Source organism: Hyperolius riggenbachi, chromosome 4, assembly GCF_040937935.1.
Source record: "Hyperolius riggenbachi isolate aHypRig1 chromosome 4, aHypRig1.pri, whole genome shotgun sequence".
Lineage (NCBI taxonomy): Eukaryota > Metazoa > Chordata > Amphibia > Anura > Hyperoliidae > Hyperolius > Hyperolius riggenbachi.
Window position 1 is genome coordinate 306,577,988 of NC_090649.1, and position 25,993 is coordinate 306,603,980.

Below are 25,993 nucleotides of genomic sequence, written 5' to 3' on the forward strand. Positions count from 1 at the left end.
TAGGTATAGGGGCCTTTAGGTAGGTAGGTAGGTAAGTATAGGGGCCTGTAGGTAGGTAGGTAGGTAGGTATAGGGGCCTTTAGGTAGGTAGGTAGGTACGTATAGGGGGCCTTTAGGTAGGTATAGTGGCCTGTAGGTAGGTAGGTAGGTATAGTGGCCGGTAGGTAGGTAGGTATAGTGTCCTGTAGGTAGGTAGGTAGTTAAAGGGACCTTCAGTATAGGTAGCAGGGTAGAAGGCCTTAAGTATAGGTAGGTATGTAGGTAGGTAGGTATAGGGGCCTTTAGGTAGGTAGGTATAGGGGCCTTTAGGTAGGTAGGCACGTATAGGGGGCCTTTAGGTAGGTAGGTATAGAGGCCTTTAGGTAGGTATAGGGGCCTTTAGGTAGGTAGGTACATATAGGGGGCCTTTAGGTAGGTATAGGGGCCTGTAGGTAGGTAGGTATAGTGGTAGGTAGGTAGTATAGGGGGCCTTTAGGTAGGTATAGGGGCCTGTAGGTAGGTAGGTATAGTGCCCGGTAGGTAGGTAGGTACGTATAGGGGGCCTTTAGGTAGGTATAGTGGCAGGTAGGTAGGTAAAGTGGTAGGTAGGTAGGTGTCGCTCCCCCCCCGTGCCTCCTCCGCTCACCCCCATGGCCTCCTCCGTCCCCCGTGCCTCCTCGCTCACCCCTGCTTAAGTATCAACTCACCTGTCCAGTGGAGCGCAGAGCGGCAGACCTCGTCCTTACTTCTCGGTTCCCTCTAGTGGCCGGACCGGCTTTTACTGATGACGTCATTGTAAAAGCTGTCACTAGAGGGAACCAGGAAGTCAGCGAGAGGTCTGCCGCTCTGTCTGCGCTCCACTGGACAGGTGAGTTGATACAAAGTATGCGGGCGACCGGGCGGAGGAGGCGCGGGGCGGTCGGAGGAGGCGCGGGTCGGAGGAGGACGAGTGCGAGCGGCGGATGCGCGGCGATGCAGCGTCGGGATTCGGCGGATTCGTAAAGTGGAAAATGGCGTCGGGATTCGAATCCACGAATCTCGAATATTTCCCAATATTCGAGGGATTTGTGGATTCGCTGGATTCGTCGTCCCATCTCTAGTTATAAGTGCTCTAATTTTGTTGTAACCTTCAAAGATCTTTTCTTCCAGTTGCGTATCAGGGAAGTGTTTACTCCAAAATTGTAGGTTCTGTTTACTTTGGTGCTTAGTATGTAGAAGAGAGAGTGCACGCTGTGTAGCTGAGAGTGTCATGTCGACTCCCCTTGGTTTGATGAAGGCGTCAAAAGAAGAAATGTTAGCTATGGTGGAAATCCTGGTTATTTGAGATGACACAAAGGACCGGATCTGGGAATACATCAGAAAGTCTGCCTGAGTGATTTGATACGAATTTTTGATTTCTGAAAAAGATCTCCAAGTTTGAGTTTCCAGATTTAGCATTTGTCCCAATCTCAGCAAGCCCTTTTCTTCCCATTTAAGAAAGGCCGTGGCATTTTTCTTGATGGTTAGACAATTAAGGACTTTTCATTATTAATACAGCATAAGGAGAAAAAGTACATGTTAAGGAAAAATACCTTTATTTCAAAATAAAATATCTTTAACATACATTGAACCAGCAACATAATTTAAGTGTTAAAATAAAGGGGCTAAATAGCTTAATAAAATATGAAGTATTTTTCTACAGTGGAACGGTTTATTTTCAACCACTTGAGGACCGCAGTGTTAAACCCCCCTAAAGACCAGGCCATTTTTCAACAAATGGGCCACTGCAGCTTTAACTGCAGGGCTGCACAACTCAGCACACAAGTGATTCCCCCCCTTTTCTCCCCATCAACAGAGCTTTCTGTTGGTGGGGTCTGATCACGCCCAGCATTGTTTATTTATTTTTGTTATAAATATTTATTTTATTTGTTCTTAATAAATTTCCATATTTTCTTATTAATTATTTCCCCAGCCCTCCCTCCCCCCGCCAGCCAATTAGTGCGATCGGCTGTGATAGGCTTCAGCTTATCACAGCGGTTCGCTTTTGTGCCACCAGAGAGGACAGCCGAGTGACACGGCCGTCCCCTGTACATCGCTGCTTTAGATCGCAGCGCTGTACTGAGTAAATAGACGGTGGTTTCGTCGTTTAACAGTCTCCTAGCGGCGATCGCCAATGGGAGACTGAAGGCGTGGAGCAGACGTAAAGTGGTTAAACTGTAATTGGTGAAAACAGAAGATTTTTTTTTCATAGGAAATTCCTAAGGAAATAAAGCACCCAATGAAAGTAGTTTGTCCCCCCCAAAAAACTATGTATAGATCACAGAGGTGTCATAAGTAGTGAACAAACTATTGCTGATTAAATAGGGGCATAGCTAAAATGTCAAAACTGCTCTAGTCCATAAATGGTCTAGGTGCGAAGGGGTTAAAGTACAATTGGAAAACCTGGATGGTGGAAGGAATTAGTTGGAAGACCAACCAGAAAATATAGCAGCAAAAAATATCTGTGGAACTAACTATCAATTGTTTTGATGTGCAGTTTTTACTGCAGGTAACTATTGAATACACAATGTTTCATAATGTGCTCAGTCTGGATTGCTAGAGTTGTGACACATATACTTTCTGTATGAAAACACATGATATAGAATTATTTTGCCAGACTTTAGTGGAAATACAGTAAATGTATTATATATGAAAAAGTTTTAATCTCTATTGAGGAAGAGTGTTTTCATTGTGATCTGTCACTGCTGCAATGTAAACTTTTTTTTTTTTTTGGTCCTGTACACCTACTGAATTCTCTGCTTAAACTCAAGTCCTGACTGCAATGTTTTGGCTTGCAACTCTAAAGCCAATATTTGCATGTTTATTAATGTAAATAGATTGGTTAATATATTGGCCTGTTTAACTACAAGTCCTTTTTGTACAGGTCTGAGGAGTACTTGAGCAGATGCAAATCCGAGTGTTATTAGTTCTTTGCAAGTCTTTGCCAGTTTTGGCATTCCTGAAATTTGCATTTCTGTGGAAAAAAACAGATATACCTGAAATAAAACATTGTGGCATATGTCAGTAACTTTAGTGCATAAGTGTATTTGTAGGGGAAAAGTTCAAAGAATGCAAATTATTCTACAAAACTCAATATGTAGGGAAATGATTTATTAGCAGTGTGAATATTTTTCTCTTATAACACCCTGCTGTTAACCTCACCTTTTACAATGCTTTTAGCGTGACAACAGCAAATATTAACAAACATGTATCACAGAGAGAATGAATATACGTACTGTACATGAATACAATATGGGGATTTACGGAGTAATAATATTTAATGTTTTCTTGACTCCTACACCTCCATTATCAGCAGCCATAAGATTATCATCATGCCCTTGCTGCTTATGTTTACCTCACAGGCTTAAAGCTACAGTTCAGGTACAAATGTTTTCTAGATCAGTGTAGGCATACAGGTGCGGAGCCCATGTATACTTCTATAGAAGTAAATGAATTTGCTATTAGCTATATGTAGCCTTAATGTTAAGCACCAGAAGGCTCTTTCCACACAGCAAAGGTAACATCTGAACACTGACTACTCAGCACAGCAGTTAGATCAGAGGCGTAAAACTCAAATACAAAGTGGGCCGACATTGAACACTGGGACAAGGTTGTTGGCCAATCTCAATGTCTAGTGGCTATTAGACCAGGGCTGTGGAGTTGGTACAAAAATCTTTCTACTCCCACTCCTCAGTTTATGAAACCACTGACTCAAACTCCGACTCAGTGTACCCAAAATGGCTCAGACTCCTCGACTCCGACTTCTTGGTCTAATACTTACCAGGGCTATGGATTTTGTACAAAAATCATCCGACTCCCACTCCTCAGTTTATGAAATCACAGACTCCAACTCGGGTACAAACGGGTACCCAAAATTGCTCCGACTCCTCGACTCCGACTCCACAGCCCTGTATTAGACACCAGGGACCATTATAGCGTTCCCTGGTGTCCAATAAATTACTTCCATCCCCCTATAGCGTTCCCTGGTATCTATGGACCCCCTCTTCTTCCCCTATACAGTACCCTGGTGTTTACTGGTCCACATTCCCATACACAGTTCCCTGGTGTCTAGTGGCTGCCTCCTTCCCCTATATAATTCCCTGGTGCTCCCCATATAGCTTTCCTGGTGGTCTAGGCCCTCACCACTATACTGTAGCTTTTCTGGTGGTCTAAAGTGGGCCAAACATAATGCAAAGTGGGAAAACCACCTGAGGGACAAATTTGATGGCTCTGTGGGAATTCAACATGTGTGAGTTAGAAGCATAAGTATAAACGTTTTTTTCCTGAAAACCACAGGGAGGTATTCCAATCCAGGCATGGTGAACCCTACACACTTAAAGTGTGCCAGAGACGAACTAACATAAAAGTTTTATACATACCTGGGGCTTCCTCCAGCCCCATCCGCAAGGATCACTCCCACGCCGCCGTCCTTAGTCTTCTCCCTCTTCGGTACCAGGTCCCGTAACTTCAGCCAGTCGCGGCCAGTCTGAGCATGCACAGTGGGCTTCCTCCGTCTCTCACCAATAGAGAATAGTACTGTGCAGGTAGTACTATTCAGGTGCAGCACTCTTGTCCGACGGAGAGAGCGCACTGCGCATGCTCAGACTGGCCAAAGTTACAGGACCCGGTACAGAAAACGGAGAAGACTGAGGATGGCAGTGTGGGAGTGATCCATGCGGATGGGGCTGGAGGAAGCCCCAGGTATGTATAAAACTTTTATGTTAGTTTGTCTCTAGTTTCCTTTAAGTCAAACTGAATGTCTTAAGTTTAAACTTGACATGTTTCTTAAAGATAAATTACGATAAATGTTCTAATTATTTACATCTGATTCTTATATTACGTGTTTGGGTGCCAAACATAGGAATAAACATACACAGAGAGGCTAACAAATTAGAGACACCCCTTATAATTAAAGCAGTCGAACAGTAATGTAGTGTGACATAACAATGCAGAGGTGCTTATATAATTTATATTCAGCTTCGGGTGACGTAGTTATCACAGAAGTTAATGTCAAAATGGGTAAAACAAAAGATTTAAGTGACTTTGAACGAGGGATGATCGTCGGTGCAAGAAGAGCTGGTGCCAGGATCTCAAACAACGATGTGGCAAATTCCATCGGAGTAACGTACAGCACGCTCGTTTTCAGTGGCAGCGACTTTTCACCAGTGCTAGTGTGAAAAGATACTATTTGTTGCATTATACCGCCTGTATCTACCAATATTGTTAAAAAGAAGAACATATGTCGGTATACTGAAAAGATGAGAAAACACTGGAATGCGCTTTGTTTTACACAACTGAATTTATATATTTTCAAAATTGTTTTTGTCCTAATTAGTGTATTATTGAATTAGTAGAATACGTAGATATATTTTTACAGTTTGTTTTTTTCCCTTTTTCTAAGCCGGGACCATATGTGGGCAGTGCTGTGGTTTGTGTCTGGGGAATTTTTCACACATGAATGCCCAAATACTGCTAGTCTCACTTCTTCCTTTTTATCAATGGGCTTGAAATGTGCCATGCAGCTTACATGGGATTATCTAATTTTAATTCAGTTGACATCCTCCCTAGAGAGAATGTTAGTCAACCACGATAGAGACAAATGTGCACATCAACACTTTTTTTTCATAACCAATTTAATATACAAAAATTAAAGTGCTTTCAGTACTTCATAAAATAATCTTCATATACTAACAAACACAAACTCATGCAACCCTTATAAATTATGCAAAGAACAGTGTTTCACTTCAGACATTAATTAATAAACAAACTGAATTAAATTTAAACACTAAACTACAACCAAGTTCAATACGCAAAACATTACTTAATTTAAATGATACAAACACCTTTTATAGGAATATATTAGGCATTAAAAGCACACAAAGTGAAATATACAAATTTGATAAATAGACTAAAAATAGTTATCGATTTTCATTTTCAAAGTGCATATTTGTCATCTTCAGTGTAAAAAATATGTTGCATCAAACATGTAATTTTACATACAAAGAATAGAAAAAGTTATTTTATGTGTTGCATAAAATTGTGGCTGTTTGCTACATTGAAGAAAAAATATCTGAATTTCCGCCCTATCCTGTTAAACAAATCGGACACCTTTAATACCCTAGGTACATTTCGTTTTTTTGTGATGTAAATCATATGAAATAAATTGTCAGCAATTCAGGTAATACCACCATGACATAAAAGTGCAGGACATTATACTGAACCTAAAAATCAATGTAGCAATCTTGCACTCAGTACTTATATGTCAGAAGAGATCTAAAGAAGCAGACACTGCGACTGAAAATTCTAGTCATGTAGGTGTAACACAGTTTGTGAAACAGCTTTATGAAGCATTCACCTGGAACAAGTATGCAGGTAAGGATGTTTTGTAGAAACCATTACTGCCAGAGGCACAATAATTACAGCCAGCTCACTAGCATTTTTTTAAAGAGACTCTGAAGTCTCGTAAAAATCATGTTTTTATTTAAAAAATGTGTTTAACATGATTGCCCTACCTAAACTGCCACATTCCCGCCGCTATAATCTAACTAAATCCCCCCTAACTCCCCGGGGGGAAATCTGGGCAGCGCTTCCGTGAGAGGCAGAGCTATGAGCCGCAGCTCTGCCTCTCAGCGCATCTATAAGCCCGGATCGCCGCCTCTCCCCCGCCCCTCTCAGTCTTCCTTCACTGAGTGGGGTGGGGGAGAGGCGGGGATACATGGCTGATAGACGCATAAGGAGACAGCAGCCTATGAGAGCAGATCGCCCTCCTGCGTCCCAGGTGGACAGCCGTGTCACAGCGCTGCCTTAGATCGCAGCGCTGTACTACGCTAATAGACGGCAGTTTTGCCATCTAACAGTCTCCGAGCGGCGATCGCCGCTGGGAGACTGAAGGCAGAGCGAAGATGCGCATGATCGGCGCCGCAATCTGCTGCAAAATCCAGCCCCAGGACTTGACGCCAATTGGCGTTAGGCGGTCCTGGGGCTGCCACCGCGGTCATGCCCATTGGCGTGACGCGGTCGTTAACCTCCTTAGCGGTAACCCCGTGCTGGACACGGGGTAAGCCGCCGGAGGGTGCCGCTCAGGCCCTGCTGGGCCGATTTACATAATTTTTTTTTTTTTGCTGGACGCAGCTAGCACTTTGCTAGCTGCGCCAGCACACTGATCGCCGCCGGTCCGCGCCCGATCGCCGCTATCTGTTGCGGCGTGCGCCCCCCCAGCGGCTATCATGCAATCCACATGACCGCAGTCCCACCATGCAGCAGGAAACGGATTATCTCAGCTCTGCACTTTCTAGCCATGTGATCAAAATTTCAGGGCAGGATTACTACACTATTAGATTGTGTTTTTAGATCTGGTCTTTAATACAGTACATGAAGGCTTGTGGTGCCTCCATTTCAGATTGAATGTACAGAATTTGTCTACTTTCTTTGAAGTCTGGCAAGGAAAGAGCTGAAACCAAGCTGTAAATTCTAACCTCCTCAGGCCAACCACTTCTCTCTATAGTATCTTTATAAGCAATAGAAGCAGCAAAAGGTAAAATGTCATCATGCAATCCGAGAGTGTAAAGCCGAATTAATGTAAATACTTTGTGTTAACCAGGCAAAATTATATTTAGCATAGCTTTTTTTATGTAAGAGGGTTTTGAGGTCTCTTTAAGCCCCTTATACCTTCCTTAGTTGTTCTAGGTCACAATGAGTTACTCTGTAGTACTGGTCCCAAGCCCTATCCCATAGAGTCCATACCAGGCACTGATGAGAAGCAAAATGCCCCTACCCTACTAGAGCCAGGTCCTTTCCAGTCTTCTCTCCAGAAACAGCCTGCTCTGTTTGTCACTGATTAGGTCCAGTGTTCTCCCCAGGCTCTTTTAGCCGGGTGCTCCACCCGGCTAGTTTTGGTGAACACCCGGCTGTCATTGGCTCACCTCCTCCTATGCTGGCCCTGCATTCTCTCATCTCGCCCCACCCGGCAACTCTTTCATGCCACCCGGCTACTTTTTCATGCCACCTGGCTGGAAAAGAGGAGAGAAGACCGAAACAGACCCGGCTCATCGTTAAATTTAAGAAAAAGATAAATGGCAAAACTGTTAACATATGCTTTGTGAATTGAGCCCTAAATGATTTATCAGCATGGTGATAACAGTAAAAACAGCTCAGAATTGTTATTAAGGACTGGAGATAAGCTTAGAGAATTGTGGCCATTCATTTTTAACTGCTCTCTGAACAAGAATGCTGTTATAATGCATTACTGATTTTTCTCCCTTTCTTAGAGACCTGCCTATTGTTTACAAACACTTGTCCTTTACAGGAGCTTCCATGTGGTTTATTAGTTCTAATATACCAACATCCAGTCTCACAGGACTGATGAGGTCTGATCAGTGCTCTGTGTATGTCCTGACTTTCCCTGTGAATGCCCCTACTGGGTGCAGCCAGAGTAGGAGTGGAGCACTGTTCAGACCTGACTACAGAATACATTTAATGTAAGAAGTGGACTGCACTGGGAAATCTGCAGGAGACCAGTAAATAGGAAGCGGGCAGAGTGCAGATATATCAGAGCTGGTGTACCACAATGTACAGGTTTTCTGTGGAGAAGCATTTACAAATGGTAACTGCGGGGAGGGGGCCCCTCATATCTTTTTTGGCCAAAATAAGCAATGTATTGTGTTTGCATTATTGATAAGTAAGCAATATGGTGCTGATTTAATACATTTACAGTTTTTTATTGGTACACTTATCCTTTTGATAAGCAGTAACTGGAATGGCTGTAAAGGTACTAAGGATATTTACTAGAATGCAAGCTATGCATTATGGGCCACAGAGGTACAATGGCTTTCCTGTAAAAGCATTCAGCACTTACATCAATTTAATCTTAAACCATCATAGGCTCTAATATAAGATCCAGCAAGTAGAAGGAAAGGGCTGTGCACATCCCTTGATAAAACATCACTTTTATTTAAATTCTACCAATTAAAAGGCATACTTTACGCATTCCATGTAGCAAAGAGAGAGGTACAAGGCTGGTGGGGAGGTCGACAGCTGTTTCGCGCCGTCACATACTGTGGCGCATCACCAGGTCCTGATGATGCGCCACAGTATGTGACGGCGCGAAACAGCTGTCGACCTCCCCACCAGCCTTGTACCTCTCTCTATGCTACATGGAATGCGTAAAGTATGCCTTTTAATTGGCAGAATTTAAATAAAAGTGATGTTTTATCAAGGGATGTGCACAGCCCTTTCCTTCTACTTGCTGGATCTACAATCAATTTGTTTGGTTTGATGCACTCCCTCAGTGATTAATCCAGTTTGCCTGTGCATGGTTGCTTTTTGATATATTGCCATAGGCTCTAATATAAGTTGGCATTCTAAAACATGTATGATCTCTGTGCTGCCCTAATAAGCAGCAATGTTTGCCAATGCTCAAGAGCCCTCAGTGTTTAATAGTAGTTATGCCCATGCCATAATCAAAATGAGCATCCTACAGAGGTTTTTACTGTTGGAAACCTGAAAGGTTGCACAATTAACGGTTTGATTTTAATGCACAGAAAACCACCAAGGGTTAGGCCTCATTCACACTTCGTGCACTTCTGTCCTCTTTTTTTCAGCACATCAACAAATACATGTTGCTAAAAAAAAAAGCAGATAGAAGCGCATAGAAGCGCACTGGTGTGAATGAGCTACCCTGTTGGAAACTGCAGTACCGTACAGGGCACATCAGCCAGACTATTACACATCGGTTTGGTCTTGATTCTCACTCATCTGAGACAAACGCTGCATTCGTTGCTCCAACTGTAGGAATCTGCTTAAGACTCTTCTTCTTTTTTGATTTAGCGGTGTTGTCGAGCCTTGGTAGATGCCGCTCAGTACCCACAGCAGGTTGTGAACTTGTGTCTGGCGACTCTGGCATCGGCAGTGCTCTCTGTCTCGCTCTTCTAATAAAATGAGGAAGAAAATGTATATTACACTGTGAGAATTTCATACAGCAATGCATAAAAATACAAGCTTAAAGAGAGTCTGAAGCGAGAATAAAACTCGCTTCAGCTCTTATATTCAGCAGGGGCATGTTTGCCCCTGCTAAAACGCTGCTATTCCGCGGCTGAACGGGGTCCCTTACCTCCCAAATCCCCTCCGTGGTGCCAGGGGATCTCTTCCTGGTGAGGCAGGGCTAATGGCCGCAGCCCTGCCTCACACTCGTCTGTCAGCGCGTATCTCAGCCTCTCGCCCGCCTCTCTCAGTCTTCCTTCACTGAGAGGGGCGGGGGAGAGGCGGCGATGCGCCGCTGATAGACGTGCTGTGAGGCAAGGCTGCAGCCGTTAGCCCTGCCTCCAGCAGCAGCAAAATCTACAACCAAGTTGGTCGTAGATTTTGCAAGGGGGAATTTGGGGGGTAAGGGACCCCCGTTCAGCCGTGGGATAGCGGCGGTTTAGCAGAGGCACACATGCCCCTGCTATATATAAGCTCTGAAGTGAGATTTATTCTCGCTTCAGAGTCTCTTTAAAAGAAATTCTTCCCCAAAATAATATAAAGAATATCCCTGTTTAGACAGAAGTTACTCCAAAGGACAGGAGGACAGAAGTCCTCCTGGATACAGTTGCTCTTAAACTACTAATTGTAACTGCTCTAGCTTTGTTCATAGTTATTATATTTCCCTACAACATATATTTTAAACTATTAAACTTGCGATTTTATCATTCAGAAACCCCCTATATATTACATGGTATGATAAACTTATACAAGCCAGTAAAAATAATTAGTTTGTGATTCACTGTAATGGTAATTTTGCTTGCATGTAATGCATGTTAACACAAGTATGAAGATCTTCTACCAGCAGTTTGTGTAGTAAGTCACCATGGGTGAATAAATGGGCTCCTATGTATAAATGCAATGTTTCCTAAGGAAAAATTAACTGTAAAAATGTTTTTAAATCTACTGCTGCACAAGAGACCATTACATTTCCAACTTCATTAAATTGTTCAACATTTGCCAAATGAATGCATAAACAAATACTTAGCACCTACTACACAGTTTTGTTCCATAAACACAAGTTACAGCAAGCATCACAATCAGAAAATGAGAAATCACTCATGCAGGTAAGGCTAGTGTAGCATGAACATGATACTGGTTTCTAAAAGTTTATGTAAAAAAAGGAACCGATAGCATTCTAATAAGCAAGTGCTGTTTCAATAAGGTAAGACCCATCTTCCATTTCCATGACAGACTGAATACATTTTTAGTTGTATTAAAAGTGTTATTTTATGCTTATCAGTTTATCTTTTGTATGTCTACTATTTTTTAGGGAACAGGATTTTTAGTGTCATACGAGAAAATCATTTGTGATCTGATCTGCAAAATAACTTTTTTTTGTGAGTATTAACTTAGCATAGTATAAACTTACTAGGCGACCTAAGCCCGTTTAATAACGGGCTCTAGGTCTGTCACAAACGCCACCGCAGCATTACAGCGTGCATGTGACCCCGTGCACACATGCCCGCCGTGTGCGCACACACATGCCCATCCCCTGGCTTTTCCTGAATCCTGTTTCAATGGCTGTCCTTGCAGGACATGTGCAGTAGCGCAAAAGCACTGACACAGGGGCATGGGATGCAGAGACACTTGGATATTATTATATAGGATTTGAGTATTTTCTTGCTTGCTGGTGGCTTAACCACTCCACCACCGCAAGTGCGTGTATCTACGCCCCTTTTGACAGCCTTTTCCCACCAGGGGCGTAGATACCCCCCCCCCCCCCCCGTGCTCCTGCTTGCTCATGCGCGTGTTTCCGCGCTCGTGCACGCCACCGCCCGCTCGCCCGGAGATCAATGAACGGGAAAAAACGTTCCCGTTCGTTGATCTAAGCCCCCCAGCAATGATCGGCTGCTTCTATGAGAAGCAGCGCAACCATTGTGATTTTCTCAGCCTCATTGCACTACCTGCAAGCGTACTTCCTACGCTTACAGGACGCTTGCACAAAAAATTACTTTGGCCATCTTGTGGCCAAATAGTAAAACTACTCCCAAAAACATTTTTCATATATATATAAATACACAGTGTTACATTATAAATTACTCATTACCTCCCACACTCCCCATTTTTTGTGTGTGCTTGTAATAAAAAGAAAAAAAAAATACAATTAAAAAACCCCAAATAATTACCTTAGGGACTGAACTCTTTAAATATTTATGTCAAGAGGGTATAAAACTGGAAAAAATGCACCTTTATTTCCAAATAAAATATTGGCGCCAAAAATTGTGATAGGGACATAATTTAAACGGTGTAATAACCGGGACAAATGGGCAAATAAATTTCATGGATTTTAATTACAGTAGCATGCAGTATTTAAAAACTATAATGGCCGAAAACTGAAAAATAATGATTTTTTCCCACAGTTTTCCCATTAAAACACATTTAGAATAAAATAATTTTTGGCATAATGTCCCACCTAAAGAAAGCCTAATTGGTGGCGAAAAAAAACAAGATATAGTTCATTTTATTGCGATAAGTAATGGTAAAGTTATAGACGAATGATTGGAAGGAGCACTGAAAGGTGAAAATTGCTCTGGTGCTCAAGGGGTAAAACCCCTCAGTGGTGAAGTGGTTAAAGAGAACCCGAGCCAAAGCTCAGGTTCAGAAATACACGCTTACCTAAGGAAAGGCTTCCCAAGGTGTCCTCTGCCTGTGACCCTCCAACTGAGCGGGACCGTGCTCCATTTTTGGCATGAGCGTAGCCTGTGGAGCGTGGCCCCGATCAGCTGAGAGTCCGCGATAGGCAACGGGGGACCAGAGGACACTGTGTGAAGGCTCATTAGGATAAAGAGCTTTCCCTTTCCTTAGGTGAGTATTTACTTTTTAATACTGAAAATGCCTCAGGTATTTTATAGATACGGTGTGAAAAGAGCTCATGGGAGAAAACACAAGAAAGAAATGAATTAATTATGGGCCATTGTGGTGTATATGTAGGATTACTACCACTGGCAGAAAAATATTGGATTACATTTCTACATTGCATACATTTAGTTGTGTTATTTTGCTAAGCTGATCATTGTTTACATTGTAAACATGTTCTATGTACACTATGAGCTGTATGCACCTAAGGGTAATTCCTGTGCACATTCACATGGAACAGTGAAATGTGCTGTAAACATAAGGAATACATGACATTGGTTCATCAGTGCCATAACTGAATTAAAGTGAAGCTGAACCGAGTAAAATTATTAAAAATAAACACATGATGTACCTGCAAATGAATATTTCATACTTACCTCGCGCATCAGTTCCTCTCAGAAGTTCACCACTTTCTTTAAAGTTCTGACAAGAATTAGTCAGAACTGAAATATATCAATTGCTGTCAGTTATATATCAGTTGCTGTCAGTTAGAACTGAAAGGAGTTATAACTGACAGCTTCAAGACCGGTTGCAATCCTATCTAAAAGCATTTATACTGCAAAGCAGTTTATTTTGGTGCCCCCACACAAGAGTAATTTGGGGTTCCGGTGATTGTCAGACCCCAATTCTTTCTCCGTACAAGTTGCTACAACTCAGAGGGGAAATAGTATTTAAAGCGGATCCGAGGTAAAAAGTAACTATAACAAGTAACTTGTCTATATATCTTATCTAAAGTTTAGATAATTTACACAGCAAATCTAGCTGCAAACAGCTTCAAAAGTTTATGATCATTTATTGCTGTGATACAATGAGGGCAGCCATGTTCTTTTTGTCACATTGTCACAGGCAAGCTGATAGCATCTGCAGCCCTCAGCTCAATCCCCTCTCCTGCTCCCTCCTCCCCTCTGCCATCTCTGGCTAGTAACCTCCTTCTCCTCCTGCCCAGACTGAGCTCCCATGAGCCCTTGCTTCAGTGCCAAGGCTCTCTGAAAAGCTGTGGGCGAGGCTTGTTTAGTTTATAGGGAATTAGAGTATTAAAACAAAACAAAAAAAGTATTTGGCTTGAGGAATGCCCTATAAACTATATGAATGGAACACAATTATGCAATGAGTAAAGGTTTATCTCGGATCCACTTTATAGAGAAACCGTGACCAAGAATTGAGTTTCACAAGAATTAACCATCCCAATCAGTAGCTGATACCCCCTTTCCCATGAGAAATCTATTCCTTTTCACAAATGGATCATCAGGGGGCTCTTTATGGCCGATATTGGGCATGATTCACAAAGCTTTTTCACCCTTTTTCCTCTGTTTTCACCTTATCTATGTTACATGTTTAAGCTCCGAAAGAGCAAAAATGTAATATAATTAAGGTAAGAAAAGTAATATTGAAATCAAGAATAACTTACTTTGAGTGATTATTTTGCTTGAAAATGTGCTGAAAGGTTATTTTTATCAATTAGGTGATAAATAAGTCATTTATGAGAAGTTTTGTGAATAGATCCCATTGTGGTGTAACCCTTCCCACAGTGGTCCTGACAGTTTCCGGTCTGTGAACCTCATTGCATTGTGGGAAATAACAGCTGTTTACAGCTGGGTCCAACTGCCAAAAAAGCAAGCAACATCCCCTTTCACTGACATCACCTGCCAGTAGTAAAAATGTCACAATGTGGTAAATGCCAGAATGTAAATCAGGGAGAGGAAAGATTTTACAATGAGCAAACACTGACTAAATCATTTATACATAATTATTTATTTTTTATTACATTATTTTCACTGGAGTCCCTCTTTAACTCCTTTAGGACCGCGTCACGCCGATGGGCGTGAAGGTTGCGGCAGCCCCAGGACCGCCTAGTGCAGATCGGTGTAAAGTCCTGTTTGCAGTAGGTAGTGTCCCATATACACTGGGCAGTGTATATATAGAAGACTCCTGTATATACAGGGGAGCGTTCTGTAGTGGTGTTGTACAGTGTGTAGGCTGAAGATGAAAATGATGGTGGTGCCGCTCTCTGGAAGCCACTGGATAGTGGTGCAAGTATCTGTATAGACAAGGGGTGGGGGGAATGGGAGGAGAGAGAGGAGAGCGCACTCAGAAGGGTAGCAGTTGTCCCTGGCAAGCCTGCCGGGGAATGATCTCGCCTTTAGGACTGACTGACTAGCCCATATGGGTCTGTCAGCAGTCTAGCGTTGTCCCTCTTTATGCCGGGGACGCAGGCAGCAGAGGTGCTTTCAAACAGGATTGGTCACATCAGCTGATCTCCATAGATGGCCGCTCACTGGGTCTTGCTGGATGTAGTGCCTGGAGGCTATGTGTGCAAGTTTGTTAGCTGCACTCTGAACTCCCACTATGTGTGGGGATAGAGTGTGCTGCTGAAGGTTCCTGGAAGGTGCAGTGCGTGCAGAAAGGATACACGGCAAAGTCCGTGTTTGGTTGAAAAAATAATAAAATGTTTATTATGCAACGCGTTTCTGGAGAGAAGCTTTCTCCTTTCTTCAGGCGAAAAACATTTGTACAAGTGTTCAGTACATTTAAATACAAAAAACAGACTGTGATTGGTTAACAAAGGTAACAAGCTGGCCAATGCATGTAGGTATGCAAATACAAATCCCAAAATCCTTTGCAGTCTTGGAGGGAAAAAAGTCCAAGTTTAACTATGATAAAATCAAGTTAAATAATAAAACTACTGGAGTTAAAAGGTATTGATAAATAATGGGTGGGAATTGTTTTGTATATATAAATATATAAAAAAATGTGATAAAATGTAAGAAATTTTAAAAACGCCATAACTGGCTTCATTGCAGTCTATAAAGGATATAAAAAAATATTGATCAGATTGTTAAGGTGCAATAAGCACACAGGTTCTCTAGGTGACAGCAAAGCACCCAAACAAAAAACCACAAAGGTAAAAACAACCACTGGGACTATTATGGATACTCTGTGGTTGGATTAATGAAAGAAACATTAATGGTAATTATGAATGCATAATGGGAAAAAAATATAAATAAATAAAAATAAAATAAAAATTGCAATATAATCATATATACAGAAAGGCAGGTTATTTCACTGTATTCAACCAGAAAATTATAAAACTATAATACAGATTCTAGTTCACCATATTTTCAATTGCAACATTCAGACCATCTGGTGTTAAAGTTTCTAACTGTAAAATCCAAAAGGTCTCTCTATTACAGGCATTCCTAAAACGGTTGAATTTGTTTCCATCAAAAATTTGTTCTAAGATGGTGATCTTCATTAAAGAGGGGTCTCTATTAAAGGACTTACGAGGCCAAGTTATGGAAAAAAAGTTAATTACCTTCTTCACCTTTTACGGCACGGAGGACGCCGTCCGCGCCCTCCGTGCCGATCCGCCGGGTCCCCCCGCTCGTCAGCCCCCCGGGGATGGCTCCCGACCCTACGGCCGGGTCGGCTCCCCTGCCTCTCCCAAAATGGCCGCTCTCTCTGGCCGCGGCTGCGCAGTCCGCATAGCCGCGAGTGCGGCTGCGCAGCTCTAGGGCCAACCTCCCCGATCCACGCTACGTAGCGGACTGCGCAGCCGCGGCCAGAGCGAGCGGCCATTTTGGGAGAGGCAGGGGAGCCGACCCGGCCGTGGGGTCGGGAGCCATCCCCGGGGGCTGACGAGCAGGGGGGACCCGGCGGATCGGCACGGAGGGCGCGGACGGCGTCCTCCGTGCCGTATAAGGTGAAGCAGTTAATTAACTTTTTTTCCATAACTTGGCCTCGTAAGTCCTTTAAGAAAGTCATCAAAGTGTTTAGAGACACTGTGTTTTGAATAGCCCTTTCTGATGTTTTCCCTATGCGTATTAATACGTTTATGCAATTTTGGTTTGGTGCGGCCTATATATTGTAAATTGCAAGGACATTCCAGCAAATAAATTACATACAGTAGTCTGATTTACAGGTCAGGCGCTGGTTGATCTGCCAGACTTTGTTGTTGATGGATGATTTTTACTCCTTTCGGCCATGTTGCATATTTTTGCAACATAGACATTTGTTTCCTCTGCAGCAGAAAGAGCCGTTCTTTGTTGTATTTGTTAGTGTACAGGTCCTCTTCTCCTGCTTCTCCTTCAGTCTACTAGGTGCCACTATATTTCGTATGGTTTTTGCTCGTCTATAGATGATTTTAGGTTTTGGTGGGAGTATTGTTTTGAGTAAGGGATCATTAAGTAGGAGGCCCCAGTGTTTTTCGAGTATTTCTCTGCATTCTTTATGTTAGCTGGAGAAATTCATAACGATATTCAATTTTCTTTCTATATCGGTATTGTTATGTTGTTTCAATTTTGTTTGTAAGCAATCCTGCTGTGATAGGCTGCCAGCTTTTTTCTGTGCATCACAGACAATCTTAGGTGGATATTGTTTATGTAAAAATCTCTTTTTTATAAGTTCCGATTGTTGATCAAAATCATTTTTTCTGAACAGTTTCTTCTAATGCGCTTAAATTGACAGTACGGGATGTTCTTTAGCCATGGCTTGTAGTGTTCGCTTTTAAAATTAAGATAACCATTACAGTCTGTTTGTTTAAAAAAGGTTTTAGTAAAAATCTTGTCTGACGATGTATCTGTAAAAATCATTAAATGTAAAAAATCAATAGTTGTATGATAGATGTTGGCTGTAAAAGTAAGCCCAAAATTATTCCCAGTTAGATAGTGGATGTAATCATTCAGTTTTTCCAAAGGGCCATTCCAGATACATATAATATCGTCGATAAAACGGTTCGACTAGGACTAGGTTCGCGCCGAACGGGTTGCCTGGAGACCAAATGAGTGTGTCCTCCAACCAACCCATATAGAGATTCGCAAAACTCGGCGCGAACCGAGTCCCCCTGACCTGTAGGTATATATCGCCTAAAAAACGAAAATAATTAGATTTCAAAATAAAATCGATAGCTTCAAGGATAAAGTATTTCTGTTTCTCTGGCATAAGAGGGTCACCTTCTAGGAAATATGCAATACCCTGGAGGCCTTTTTCCTGTGGGATGTTGCTATAAAAGGAGCTCACATCCAGGGTGGCCCATATATATTCATGTTTCCATTTGATTTTCTGTAATGTATTGATAGTATGGGTAGTATCTTTCAGATATGACGGTAGTGCTTGTACAAACTTCTGCAGGTGGAGATCTATAAGATGCGATAGGTGAGATGTGATGGAATGTATACCAGAAATAATTGGTCGACCAGGAGGGTTGGTTGGGTCTTTATGAATCTTTGGCAAATGGTAGAAAAAAGGCGTTTGTGGTGTTTGTACAGTCAAAAAGCCAAATTCATTTTTATTCAAAATGTGGTTTTTGTAGGCCCTAGAGATCCTGTCATTATATTTTTCAAGATAGTATTCAGTAGGGTCATTCTTGAGTTTTTTGTAGTATTGGGGGTCATTCAAGATCCGGTACGCTTCCTTGATATATGCTGTTTTGTGGTTTTTTGTTTGGGTGCTTTGCTGTCACCTAGAGAACCTGTGTGCTTATTGCACCTTAACAATCTGATCAATATTTTTTTATATCCTTTATAGACTGCAATGAAGCCAGTTATTGCGTTTTTAAAATTTCTTACATTTTATCACATTTATATATACGGTATATCACAATTCCCACCCATTATTCATCAATACCTTTTAACTCCAGTAGTTTTATTATTTAACTTGATTATATCATAGTTAAACTTGGACTTTTTTCCCTCCAAGACTGCAAAGGATTTTGGGATTTGTATTTGCATACCTACATGCAGGGGTGCCTCTGGCCTTTCTGTCACCCCAGGCAGGAAAATCTGTGGCGCCCCCCCCCCCTTTTTATTTTTGCCAATGAGTGTACTGGGGTGCAAATACTTAAAGGTACCGCTGTTTGGATGGGCTCCCCTCCCTGGCTATGCTGTGCCTTCTGTTCGTGGCTGACTCGTGGCTCCAGAACTGAATCCAGGAGTGTAGCATGCTCCGTACACTCTGCTTTCTTTGTATGATTGTCAGTGCGTCCACCCGGCTGTGCACAGCAGCCACTGCCAGGAGCATTCTGCCACGATTACTTCAGAAGTATCACTGAACGCTCCATGCAGAGGCTTTTGTGCACAGCCAGAGAGAAGAGCTGACCTACAGAGAGCATGGAGACCACAAAGTAACTGCCTCCAGTCATAGCCACAAACAGGAATAAGTGGCACCAGGGAGGGGAGCCTAACCAAACAGGGAACTTAAGGTATTAGGGCCCAAGAGTACATAACTTGATAAATAAAAGGGTTATTGGGCACATTGGCCTAATCCCATGTTACTCCGTCCAGATAGATGATAGATAAAGGCAGAGATAGTTAGACAGACATAGGGAGACAGAGGCAGTGTGTGAGAGAGAGAGAGAGAGAGAGAGGCAGTGTGAGAGAGAGAGAGAGGCAGTGTGAGAGAGAGAGAGAGAGAGAGAGAGAGAGAGATAGGACAGATATAGGGTGAGAGAGAGAGATAGGAGGGCAGCACGGTGGCGTAGTGGTTAGCTCTCTCGCCTTGCAGCGCTGGGTCCCTGGTTCGAGTCCCAGCCAGGGCACTATCTGCGAAGAGTTTGTATGTTCTCTCCGTGTCTGCGTGGGTTTCCTCCAGGCACTCCGGTTTCCTCCCACATTCTAAAAACATACGGATAAGTTAATTGGCTCCCCCTAAAATTGGCCCTAGACTACAGTACTTACACTACATAATATAGACATATGGCAATGGTAGGGATTAGATTGTGAGCGCCTTTGAGGGACAGTTAGTGACAAGACAATATATATACTGTACAGCGCTGCGTAAGATGTCGGCGCTATATAAATACTAAATAATAATAATAAAAATTAATAATAAATAGGACAGATATAGGGTGAGAGAGGGGGGGGGGGGGCAGAGATAGATAGATGGGGCGATAGATAGATAGATAGAGAGATGGGGGGGGGGGGGGGGAGAGATAGGTAGATGGATTGATAGATATATAGGAAGCTAGATAGATAGAATGAATGAGTGTGTGTGAGAGAGAGAGAGAGAGAGAGAGAGAGAGAAATATAGGTAGATATAGGGAAAAGAGGAGAAAGATGGGGGGAGGGAGAGAGAGGGATGGATGGATAGATATAGGGAGGGGAATAGAGATAGAAGAGTGAGTGAGTGAGAGACACAGACAGACAGACAGAGAGACGTACTACCAGTCCATACCTGACCTGTCAGAACACAAAACACTGCAGTGCACAGACAGTAACACACTCTCACTGGGCACACAGATGCCCTTGCTGTGCTTGTTTACACAGCAGCTACAACCCCCCAGTAATAAAAAATCAATGCCTCGCTCTACACACCCAGTCTGCTCTGCCTCTCACATCCTCCCCCACCCGGCCAATAGAAAAACAATTCTGCTGCAACTTTCCTCGCTACAGTCAAAGCTCCCCTCATCCTGCAGCCAGAGCTCAATGTGGCAGAAAGCTGACCTTACATTATTCCCTGGAGACACATGACCCAGCCAGCCCCAGAAGACAGTGACAGTGTGCAGGCAGAGAGAGCAACTGCCTTCCCAAGTCCCCGCAGCCTCACAGTGCTCTCAGGTCACTCACACAGGTCACAGCAACCCACGGAGTTGAGCGATGACTCTTCTCTCTATGGCTACTCCCGGCACATGTTAACCTAACTTCCGTGCGGCGGGGGGCGGAGCTAAAGGTGGAGGCGAGGCAGAGCACATTTGCTCTAATTCTATTGGTCCAGGAGGCGCACGAGGTCGCGGCTATAGCGACTTAGGAAAACACACCAGCAGGGAATGAATGAGTGTGTTCCAGGTGCACTACAAGGTCCAGCTGTCGCCCCCTGATGGCAAACGGCGCTCCAAGCAGCTGCCTGGTGTGCCTGTGCCTTTAGGCGCCCCTGCCTACATGCAATGGCCGGCTTGTTACCTTTGTTAACCAATCACAGTCTGTTTTATTGTATTTAAATGTACTGAACACTTGTACAAATGTTTTTCGCCTGAAGAAAGGAGAAAGCTTCTCTCCAGAAACGCGTTGCATAATAAACATTTTATTATTTTTTCAACCAAACATGGACTTTGCCGTGTATCCTTTCTGCACGCACTGCACCTTCCAGGAACCTTCAGCAGCACACTCTATCTCCACACATAGTGGGAGTTCAGAGTGCAGCTAACAAACTTGCACACATAGCCTTTAGGCACTACATCCAGCAAGACCCAGTGAGCGGCCATCTATGGAGATCAGCTGATGTGACCGATCCTGTTTGAAAGCACCACTGCTGCCTGCATCCCCAGCATAAAGAGGGACAACGCTAGACTGCTGACAGACCCATATGGGCTAGTCAGTCAGTCCTAAAGGTGAGATCATTCCCCGGCAGGCTTGCCAGGGACAACTGCTACCCTTCTGAGTGCGCTCTCCTCTCTCTCCTCCCATTCCCCCCACCCCTTGTCTATACGGTGTAAAGTCCTGGGGCGGGGACTTGCAGGAGATTGCGCACGCCGATGCACACGCATCTCCGCTTGGAGACTGTTAGACGGTGAAACCGCCATCTATTTACGCTCTACAGTGCTGCAATCTTCGGCAGCGCTGTACTGGGGACAGCAGGGAAGCGATCCGCTGTCATAGGCTAAAGCCTATGACAGCCAATCACACTGATTGACTGGTGGGTGGGGAGGGTGGGCTAATTAAATAATAAAAAAGCGAAATTTATTATAAAAACGAACATTAAAATATTTGTAAAAAAATAAACAAACATTGGGGGAGCGATCACAGCCCTCCAACAGAGATCTCTGTTGGTGGGCAGAAAAGGGAGGGGGGAATAACTTGTGTGCTGAGTTGTACGGCCCTGCAGCGAGGCCTTAAAGCTGAAGTGGCCTATTTTGTAAAAAAATGGCCTGGTCACTAGGGGGATTTAAGCCCAGGGGTCCTCAAGTGTTACCGCCGCCAGGAATTTGAGCGGCAGTAGGGTGAGCTGTCATTTGGCTCACTCTGCGCCCAACTCACCAGCCGTGAAATCATACGTACGCTTATACTGTATTGCATTTGCTGGTTATTGCAAATTTATCTTATGCTTTTCACATGGATGTTCTCTGTACTGTATATGTTTTAACTAATAAAATAAATTATTAAAAAAAGGTGCATGTGGCTACATAGGGGGCGATATACAGGCTGGGAACGCGAACAATCACTCGCGTTCCCATGCCTGTCGGCCGGTGACGGCGAAACCGGAAGTCGTCGCCGGCGGGTCCAGAGGCATCGGAGCGGAGCTGCGAGGGCACCGATCGGCTGCAGGGGGCTGAGGGAAGCCCCAGGTGAGTTCATCTCATTTTTTTTTTTTACTTAAGGTTATCGTTAAATCTGGTATCTGGAGGGCGCATGGCTACCCAGTTTACCTGGCCTGCAATGGAAGCAGCTGAAAATAGGGTATTGCCGTTTACTCAGCAATAGTGGAATCACTGCATTTGAAGTTGCTTTTTGCTTTTAGTCCAAGACTAAGAAGGTGCTAACAACAGTTACCCATTATCTTCTGCTCATTATACTGTTCAATAAAGAAGCCTTAAGGTCGTCACACACTTTTCAATATTTGCCGTCGATATCCATCCAATTCTATGGCTCTGATCAAATCGGCTAAAAATTGAGGCAGCAGTCGGCCAGATCAATTGTTTTCTGCCCAAAATTGGTTGAATAGCTCAGTCTGGATGGAAAGTCTAGGTCTATCACCAGCAGGTTGAGAGTGGTGGCAGATCGACAGACCATAGCGTTGCACTGGAACACTCTGGCTCAAAAGATTTTTATTCTGAATCCTATAAAAAAAATCTGTTTCTTGTGTGTGGCACACATCAGATGACCATCAGATTTGATCTGACAGGCATCTATAAGTGAATGGCCAACTTTGCTGAAGACAAATCTTTTGATGGCCTTCCTTTTTTGTATACAGTATTTCACTGCAAGAACAACCGATAAGTGCTTGTATGGATCTGGATTTTTGTCACCTGAGACAATTATCGGTGATGGTTTTGAGTGACAGTCTAGCATTAGTACAGGCATTTCCCAGTGTCAGCTATTTCCCCTACAACGGAAATGGATATGGATGACACAATGAAAGTTCTCGCTGAGAGCTGCAGAGTACATGTGTATGTGGATTAAAGGATACCCGAGGAGAGGAAAAAAAGTTGAAATATATTTACCTGGGTCTTTTTCTAGCCCTCTGCAGTCTATCAGGCCCCTCACTATGGTTTCAATCCCCTCCAGCGAGCCGCTGCCCAAACCAAAAGATCGGCTAGTTGTGGTTAGTCACGGCTTCTGCACATGTGTGGCATGCCTCCTTGATTGTGCTCCTGTTGCCAGGAATGTTGTGCCCATGCGCAGTTTAAAGCTTTACAAACTGTGCATGCACACAATGTTCACGGCAACAGGAGCACAATCCTCCAGTGCATCACTAGCCCCTTCTGAAAGAAACTGGAAGCATAGCAAAGGACCGGGGCTGAAAGAAGCCCCATGTAAGTAAATCTCAACTTTTCTTTTCCTTGCCTCAGTGTTTTAAGATCTTAAAGCAAAATATAAATGTACAATACATTGTAGCATTCATACATCAATAGAGTTGTTGCATCCAAAAATCATCAAATATAAACAAATGAACCTCAAGGGCATTTGTAACTTAAAAGACATACAGTTGCTAAAGCTTAGTTCATGCGCAAAGGAGTGCTGGGGTGAATAGTGAAGGTCTCCAATCACAAAACTAGGGCATTACTGCTTTCCAAGTGGCCAGGCAAAAATTCAACATGCTATTATCATTATAAGTTTGTTTTCATTATATACAAACATATTGATGCACACATTGCTGTACAGGTCTTATCACTCCGATCCTTCAAGCTAGGTACACACTTTCACTAATGGATTTCAAACATTTCCTATACAAATACGCTGCGTTATGTGCCAAGCAGTGTCCTGGACTGTATGGAGGGGAAGGTTGGGGGCTGGGGTGAGCAGGAACTGGTTCCTTGTGCCTCCGGTGGGGAATTTTTGGCTGCCTGAATGCTAACAAGATGTTAGTGGATGCCCTTGGACTCCTTTAAACATTTTGCTAAGGAGACCGCAACAATCAGGAATGATTATTTCACATCACAAAAACTGCCAAATGCACTTACATTTTGAGTTTAGTCTATTTACAGTGCTGCCCATAATTATTCATACCCCTGGCAAATTTTGATTTAAAGTTACTTTTATTGAATCAGCAAGTATTTTTTTGACGGAAATGACAGTCCAGTCCAAAATTATTCATACCCTTCTCAATAATCAATAGAAACGCCTTTATTGGCTATTACAGCAATCAAACGCTTCCTATAATTACAGACCAGCCTTTTGTATGTCTCCACAGGTATTTTTGCCCATTCATCTTTAGCAATGAGCTCCCAATCTTTCAATTTGGAGGGTCTTCTTGCCATCACCCTGATCTTTAGCTCCCTCCACAGATTCTCAATTGGATTCAAGTCAAGACTCCAAAACAATAATGTTGTTGTCTGATAACTATTTCTTCATCACTTTGCTGTGTGTTTTGGGTCCTTGTCATGCTGTAATGTCTACGACCAATTTTCCCTGAAGACTGCCTGATTTTGCCGTTGAGAATCCTCAGGTACTGCTCTATTTTCATAGTGCCGTTTACTGTGATTAGGTTCCCTGGCCCATTGGCTGAAAAATACCCCCAAAGCATAAAGTTTTCACCATCGTTTTTGACAGTGGGGATGGTGTTCTTTGGGTTGAAGGCTTCTCCTTTTCTATGCCAAATGAAGAAATCACCATTGTGACCAAACAATACAATTTTTGTTTCATCTGACCATAACCCAGAAGACCAGAAGTCGTCTTCTTTGTCCACATGAGCATTTGCAAAGGCCAAGCGAGCTTTTGTGTGCCTTATCTGGAGAAGTGGCATCCTCCTTGGTCTGCATCAATGGAATTCAGCAGTGTGCAGTGTATGGTCTGCTTTGAGACAATGGCCTCAATTCACTACGCTTATCTCCTGTCTTTAACCACTTGAGGACCACAGTCTTTTCGCCCCTTAAGGACCAGAGCCTTTTTCTCCATTCAGACCACTGCAGCTTTCACGGTTTATTGCTCGCTCATACAACTTACCACCTAAATGAATTTTACCTCCTTTTCTTGTCACTAATACAGCTTTCTTTTGGTGCTATTTGATTTCTGCTGCGAGTTTTACTTTTTATTATATTCATTAAAAAAAAGACATGAATTTTGTCAAAAAAAATGACTTTTTTACTTTCTGTGCTGACATTTTTCAAATAAAGTAAAATTTCCTATACATTTGAGCGCGAAAGTTATTCTGCTACATGTCTTTGATAAAAAAAAAAAACACCATTCAGTGTATATTTATTGGATTGGGTAAAAGTTATAGCATTTACAAACTATGGTGCCAAAAGTGAATTTTCCCATTTTAAAGCATCTCTGACTTTTCTGAGCACCTGTCAGGTTTCATGAGGTGCTAAAATTCCAGGATAGTATAAATACCCCCCAAAATGACCCCATTTTGGAAAGAAGACATCCCAAAGTATTCACAAAGAGGCATGGTGAGTTCATAGAAGATTTTATTTTTTGTCACAAGTTAGCGGAAAATGACACTTTGTGAAAAAAAAAAACTAAAGAAATTCCATTTCTGCTAACTTGTGACAAAAAAAAATGAAATCTGCCACGGACTCACCATGCCCCTCTCTGAATACCTTGAAGTGTCTACTTTCCAAAATGGGGTCATTTGTGGGGTGTATTTACTGTCCTGGCATTTTGGGGGGTGCTAATTTGTAAGCACCCCTGTAAAGCCTAAAGGTGCTCATTGGACGTTGGGCCCCTTAGCGCACCTAGGCTGCAAAAAGGGGTCACACATATGGTATTGCCGTACTCAGGAGAAGTAGTATAATGTGTTTTGGGGTGTATTTTTACACATACCCATGCTGGGTGGGAGAAATATCTCTGTAAATGACAATCTTTTGATTTTTTTACACACAATTGTCCATTTACAGAGAGATTTCTCCCACCCAACATGGGTATGTGTAAAAATACACCCCAAAACACATTATACTACTTCTCCTGAGCACGGCAATACCACATGTGTGGCACTTTTTTGCACCCTAACTGCGCTGAGGGGCCCAAAG

At 42.9% G+C, this 25,993-nt stretch overlaps 1 protein-coding gene across 4 annotated transcripts in view; it reads right to left on the reverse strand.

Moving 5' to 3' along the window:
* AHI1 (Abelson helper integration site 1) overlaps positions 1 to 25,993 on the reverse strand; it is a 359,799-nt gene that overhangs the window by 60,161 nt on the left and 273,645 nt on the right. For all 4 annotated transcript variants that reach the window (XM_068231620.1, XM_068231621.1, XM_068231622.1 and 1 more), the window contains one exon: positions 9,747 to 9,923. In XM_068231620.1, coding sequence (XP_068087721.1) covers positions 9,747 to 9,923 — 177 coding nt within the window. The remainder of the gene's footprint in view (positions 1 to 9,746; positions 9,924 to 25,993) is intronic.